We start from the raw sequence: 6,868 nt of genomic DNA, 5'->3' as shown, positions 1-6,868 counted from the left end.
CTCCGCCCCCCGGGCCAGCGGCGGCTCCCGTTGGCTGAGACGGGACGGGCGCGCGCGAACGCGCCGGGGGTGGGGCCGCGCCACTGCTGCCCTCGCGCGGCCGTAGGGAGCGCGCGGCCCGAGCGCGCCCCCGTGGCGCCGTCGGGAGCGCGCCCGGCGCAGCCCCGCGTTCAGGCGTGGGGCCCGGCTCGCCCCGCCGGGATCGGCCGGCGGTGGGAAAGGAGCTTTTCCAGGAGGGAACGACACGGAACGGCGACGTGGCGCCGGCGGGGGGCGGGAGCAGGACGGGACAGTGGCGCCGCAAAGGCCCAGCCCAAAAGTTGGCACTGAGCCAGCCGGTGCTGCGCTAACGGGGTAAGAAACATCGCGTCCTTGTGCTGTAGTATGTCCCTCAGTGCAGCCATTCCAGAGCCCTCTGGACGCAATCCTGTGTGCCCTAGGACGGCCCTGCTTGAGCAGGGAGCTTGGGCCGGATGATGGTCCCACCAACCCGACCTGTTCTGTGATTCTGTAATAAATCCTGGTTCTGAAACTGCTGTTTGCCTGAGCCACATGGTGCCCTTGGCTTCCTACTGCCAAGAACCTTAAGCCAAGTACTAAACACATTCCCAAAAGATAGTGACAAGCTGGGGCGCAGGGGCAAGGTGAAGGGAGAACCTTGTCACTGCAGTGTTAGTGATATTTTGCCTCATTCCTTGAAAATATATTAATAAATCAAACGTATCCAGGCCATCAGTCACTCCAGAAAATACTGAAATAAAGCCTGTGCTCTAAACATAGGCACTAGGACAGTCCCTAAGATGCTGGACTTTAGGAAGAGCACAGGAGAGGAGGCACATCTGTCCTCAGGTTTCCTTGAAACAATGACTTCAGTGCCCTTGAACTACCTAAGGAATGAGGCAGTGGGAATGCTTGCTGGCATTTTCTGGAATATGCAGAATCCAGACCTGGGCAAACAGAGCTCTGAATTAAAAGGAGGTGAAATATACATGTAAATTTTAACAAGCTTCAAAGCAAGGTACAGGTATGCATAAAACACACAAAAAGGCTAGTCCTTGGAATGAACTATGAACTCCAACAATCTTGGAATGAATAACTTCTTTGAATGATTGTATAAGACCAACCTTCATCCAGGACAAGGAGCACCCAAATAAAGACCTTGATCCAGGCTCTCTATGCAGCAGACTCCCTCCTGATATTATCAGCATCATGATCAATGCCAAATAGCTCATAAATTCAGTTGAACAAATCCCTGTTATAAGAAAGCTTGGATGTTCAATGGAAAACTGACCCATGAGAATTGGGAATACCTTTTAGTATCTAAAAGATGAAACTTATTTACTGCACCTGATTCCATCACAGAGCATTTTTCATGCAATGTTCAGCACTGAAATAAAAGTTCAAAAACGGCGCCAGGTGTGTATGTTCAGTCTTGCATTCTGTTAAAAACAGCTGGAGGAAAAAATACTTCATATTAGAAAAAAAAATTCAAATACTTTAAAGCCATTAAGATAATCTGGGAAGTTATTTTGGATCCATTAGAATGATCATGAAAATCTGCTGATGAAAGTAGAAGGATGTCAAGACAGAGGTTAAGTCACTAAAGAGTGACTTTGTCAGACTTTGATATTGGTTAGATTGTTGCCCTGACAAGAAAGTTCCAGGCACCACAGTTCTCACTAAAGTAAAATAAGTGGTTAAATATCTTCTGTATGATTCTGCATGTCCCTAGGAGGTCTCCTGGATATTGGCAGCCTAGAAACAAGCTTCAGAAACACAGAAACACCAATGAGTAAATCCCAGCCTAATAACTGTAAATAGACTTTTAGAAATCAGGTACACGTGGAAAGGAAAATACTCCCCCATGGTGGACATGACAGAGTGACAAAAGTTATGTGGAGTTTCCCATTTCCTGAATGCCTCCAGCAGTGACCCCCCCTGAGAGAGGAAAGGTTCCAGGGGAGATGTAAGCTTTAGGAATCATTCAGAAAGAAAAATGCCAGGGTGGCCGTAGGGCCCAGCTCCCAGTGAGCAGTAGGAATTTGCCATGGAAATTTCTTTGTTCCCAGCCGCTCCCATTTTACTCAGGAACCTGTTTAATATTAACTTCTACTTCTGAGGCCCAGAGGGGGAAGTAGCAGCAGCAAGCTCCAGGTCAGGGGCAGGCAGACAGGACTGGAAAGGCAGCTAACGCTGCAGCAGGCAGGGAGTGAGTTAAACACTGCCCCACACTTTCACACCAACCTGTCTCCAGCTCTTTCTCTCCTGCCAGTCCCCTGCTGGCTGCTTCCAAACCCCATCATCACTGTTGTCAGCCATATCTCACCCTGCAGAAGCCTGCTGGGAGCAGTTCCAGAGCTGGGATACACACAAGACTGCAGTAGTGCCCTCAGAGACCTGCTTGACCTGCCCCATTTTGTCTCAGAGACTCACAGGCTCATGTTGGAAAACTGAGCTAAAAATCAAACAGGCTGATTTTCTACCGGATTTAAGGAAAAAATAACAAATCAAGCAAAACATCTTTACCCCTGACTTACCTAATGTGACTGGCTGGACTTGGGTGCCCACTATGTAAGATCACCTTGAGATGATGTTGAGAATTGGAAACTGAGTGACCAGCTTGGTTACTAAGGCATCTTGCCTGAGAGTATGTCAAAAACATGATGGTCCAGATAGATTCCTACAATACTGCAGTCTTTCCAAGTAGATTTAATGGAAAATAAAACTATGTCATTATAATTTGTGTGTATTTTTAAAAAATGCTATTTTACCTACACATTTTCTTTCCAGTACATCTGGCTACCCATCCTCCCAGGAAAAACATATTGTTCACAAAATCTTCAACATCCATTTATGGTATCTAAGGATGCAATCTATCATTCCTGCAATTAGATTCCCTCCAGACTGAGTAGCAGAAGTCAGAGGCAGATTGTCTTTGTAACTCAGCAAGCTTTGTTTGAAGTTTCCTTGGATGTGTTTGGTTGAAGAGACTGGAAGGATGTAGAAAATAAGACAAAATTTTTTACTGCTGGGTTAAACAGAAGTTGTGAGAAATTTCTTTGGAAAGGGACGAGTGTAAAGAGCAAATACTGCTTTAACAACCAATGTTTTACAATTTCCTGATTAATGGATTGCAGCAAAATCCGTTCCCTGACACTGATTACTTGAGCAATACATTAGTGTTTACTTCAGCTAGTTTTATGTTGTGCATGGAAGCTGCACAGAATCATGTCTGTCTTTTAACCTGTAAATCAGTTCCTTCATGGCCGTCTAAATCTCAGCTCTGATATTTTCTGCAGAATATAAAACTGAAACATGTACAGTACCAGTGCATAGATATCAAAGTATCATATTTTTTTTTTGGGAGGGGACAAACATTAATTTCCCTGTCCTTGTTCAAAGCTGCCCTTGAACTGCCAGAATGGATTGTCATTATAGGAGGAGACTATGATAGTTTTTGCTGTGAACTCAACTCATGTTCTGGGTGTAGCCAGGTATCTGCATCGTAAAAGACGTGGCCACAGCTGTCTTTAGACCTACAGCTTTCCTTGCTGGAGAGGCCGAGAGCTGGGTAGAGCTCTCGCCCTGGGAAGAAAGAGCTTTAACAGCTGCATTTGGCAAAGTTGTGGGGGAGGCACGAATGTGATTCCTCTGCTTTTTAGGAATAAGCACAAAGGGGCTCAGGCTGCAAAGGCATTGTTTCAGCGAGCTAGGAATTCACCGATTTAAAAAAAAATCTAACAGGAAAGGAATCTGAAAAATGAGAAAAGTCTTTTAAAGAGCAAGGGGAAAATCTGGCTCTGCATGAATAAAAATAATCACAGAAGCTTTCCTGGCCCTGCCGTGAAGCAGCTCCCTGCACCCTGGGCAGGGAGCAGTTGTGGAGCTCAGCTGTGCCTGTGGTTAATCATAAATAGATTCCCTTGGCCAGGAGTTCTGGCCAGCACACCCCCTCCTCCACCTCCTCCCAGGGCTGCCCAGGCACTGCTCCAGTACCCACCCAGCCTCCCTCCATGAGACAGACAGACAGCAGAGGTAAGAGACACCAGGCCATTGCTCCATGAGCTCAGATACAGCGTGGGTCACAGGGGAGGCGGGAGGAGAGCAGGTCCCTGCTCCAGCTGCCTGAAACGTGCACGAGGAATGTGCAAAGTTTGGTTACAAGGCTAAAGGTTGTATGGGTCTTGCAGCAAAACTTGCCAAGCTTCAAAAATCTTTGAGGCAGCTCAGGCTGGATGTTGGCTGAGCTTCCCGTGAATATCAGCTCAGCCCTGTTGGGTTTCAGGTGGTGACCAGCTGGTTTTTATCCACTGGCCAGTACAGCTTGTGCACTCCTTGGTGTTGTGCTTCTGAGTTTGGGGAGCTGTTAAAATTCAGAGCACAACTCGAGCAGCTCAGCCGATCCCTGGTGTAGCCCTGTTGGCTTAATGAATTCATTCTGAAGCTGACTTTGCCCCAGAGAGTGAGGGGTGTGTAGGCACACACACAGCCATACCAGAACATTTGCATGAATCCATGAACAGCTCAAGCTGCTGAGCTTAGCACAAAAAGGATTTGGAAAGTGGAAAATCTTAGTGTTTCAGTCAGGTGTGTATTGTGTCTAGTTGATCCAGTCCCACATTTCTTAAATAGCACAGCCCAATCTGTCCTTGGTAGTTGAAGTCTTTAGATCTGGGCAAATATACTCTCCCTGGGTATAAGAATTTTCTATATAGCTGAAGTGCCACACACTGTACTGAGAGCAGAGCCATGTTCTGCTAACTGTAACATGAACACAGTACTGTTTTTTAATTAATTTGCCATCTGAATTAACAATAGGCACAAAGGACTGAAGAATCCTTTCCTCCTAGTGAAGGGGTGAGGAACAGGGAGACTGGAGGGATATGGCCAAAAGCCCAGGAAAAGCATGTGAAGCAGCCAGGCATTGAGTGAAACTGCCCTGAGGCCCAGACCAGACCACTCTCTTAACATTTACAGCTCTCTCCCCCTCCTTCTCTGTTTGGGAATGAATTTAATTAGAGTGAAAAGGAGTTGCTAAGAGACCAGAGGAGTTCTGGAGTTTGTTGCTGGGGCTGAATTGCCACTCTGCTTCCAAGGCACTGTGCTAAAAAGGATGATGTAACATGAGCCTGCATAAAGCACTCCCAGCTCTAGGGAAAGCTGCTGTCTCTTCCTCGCAGTTCCAGTCTGGTTTGTCAGTTCTCAGCTCCTTTTTGAGCCCCTTATTTTCTCCTAGACATTGGCAGAAAACAGGTTCCTATCCCTATAGCACTATTCTGCCTTGTAGATTACTCCTTGTTACCTTTCACGTTGGAGGTGGCAGTGCCTGGGCCTGACATCTATGTCAGCAGGTCACGTTGGAATTGAAAAGGTTTTCTGCTTCAGAATTCTCCCTAGTTTGTCAGTCCTCATCCTTTCCTCTGCTCCACCACGATTTCAGCCCAGCATTAATGGGCCAGGTGACCCCTTCTAACTCCATTTCTGCAGCTTAACATTGTGTTTTGCCACTCTGGCTCATGCTCGAAACACCAGGAGATTCCAGGCCATCTCTTAGGCAAAGGGACATCTACCTTCCAAAGTCAAGGCAAGAACTGATATGTTTAGCTTCTTAGGGTCACATCATTGCTAAATTACATCTTTCCTTTTCACCTGACCTCTGTTATCTTAGGAGCATCCGAATGCACAAGATGATTAGGAAGATAACCCTCAGCCTGGGAAGACAGGTGTCCTCCATGGCACATGGGGCCACCCAGGTGAGAAGACTTCTGCATGGTGAGTAGTGCACTGAGTTCCTATGGTATCCTTGGTGCTTCCACTCTTCTAAAACATATTTCCATCTTTAGGTGTGGTTGCAGGGCTCAGTTTGTTCGCAATAATGTTCAAGTGGAATAACAGTAACCATAGAACTCAAAAATGGTGGCAGAGGATCCTTCAGTGATGGTGATGAGGATTATAATTCATATTAACAGTAGAGATGTTTTGCACACATTTCACTTACATAAAACACAGCTCTAGTCTTCTTGAAGTTATTTGCAAATTCACCCCAAAGAACAACCGAAGAGAGGGATAAATTTGTTGTGATGACGACAATTTGCTTTTTATAAAACAGCTCAGTAGTTACTGCAAATACCCACACAAATAACTCACTCTTCTGTGTTTTTCCCCAGGTGGTTATGTCAGGATTCATCCCTCTGTACAGGAAGCACTGGTGGAGGGCAGACCCGTGGTAGCCTTGGAAAGCACCATCATTACACATGGCATGGCTTACCCCCTGAATTTGAGGTGGTGGATGTTGATGTTCCTCATTCAGTGAAGTTGTAAGAATGAAGCACATAATTACTGGATTGGTATCTTTGTTCTTGGTCAAGGCAAAGCTGTTGCAAGAGCAAATGGAAATGTCAGGTTGTTAGGCATGCAGGCTGTGAGCTCAAGTGTAAAACAATTGTATTTGGACTTTTAAGGACAAATACGGAGAGCTTAGTTATCTCCTTATCGAACACCTTAAATTTCTGGCTTCCTTTAAAATAAAGCAGCAGATAATGTCACCACCAAAGCTATCAGCTTTTCAGCTGCTAGTTTGTACAGACATTGAAAACACTCTGCAGTTTCTTTTCCTGTGTCTTTTGTAATGCAAAAAGGATTGAAACACAATAATGAAATCTGTTCCTTAGCCCACTCAGAGCAGCTACTGCGAGAGCTCCTGGTCCCTTCTCACTGTCTTCTGCACCCTGCATGGAACCCCCCACCTCTACTCTTTATTTATCAATTTTCAGTAGACTCTCGTTTCATTGAGTTACAGTGCCAGAAATCGTTGCACTCTCCCCTCCATCCTTGCTTCCAGAAAGCACAGAAAGGTTTTGGTATTGAT

At 46.0% G+C, this 6,868-nt stretch overlaps 1 protein-coding gene across 6 annotated transcripts in view; it reads left to right on the top strand.

Moving 5' to 3' along the window:
- The first annotated feature begins 56 nt into the window (after window positions 1-56).
- LOC139587848 (uncharacterized) overlaps window positions 57-6,868 on the top strand; it is a 29,276-nt gene continuing 22,464 nt past the window's right edge. For 2 of the 6 annotated variants that reach the window (XM_071422489.1, XM_071422484.1), the window contains exons 1-3: window positions 63-354; window positions 5,669-5,772; window positions 6,168-6,282. In XM_071422489.1, the coding sequence (XP_071278590.1) occupies window positions 5,679-5,772; window positions 6,168-6,282 (209 nt within the window). In that variant the 5' untranslated portion in view covers window positions 63-354; window positions 5,669-5,678. Of the gene's footprint in view, window positions 355-3,856; window positions 4,036-5,668; window positions 5,773-6,167; window positions 6,318-6,868 lie in introns of those variants that run through there. The other 4 variants (XM_071422486.1, XM_071422485.1, XM_071422487.1 and 1 more) reach the window with 4 other exon arrangements.

Source organism: Agelaius tricolor, unplaced genomic scaffold (genome assembly GCF_023055355.1).
Source record: "Agelaius tricolor isolate 1412-34295 unplaced genomic scaffold, bAgeTri1.0.p SCAF_3, whole genome shotgun sequence".
In the NCBI taxonomy this organism is placed as follows: Eukaryota; Metazoa; Chordata; class Aves; order Passeriformes; family Icteridae; genus Agelaius; species Agelaius tricolor.
This window is presented reverse-complemented; position numbering and strand designations above follow the sequence as displayed.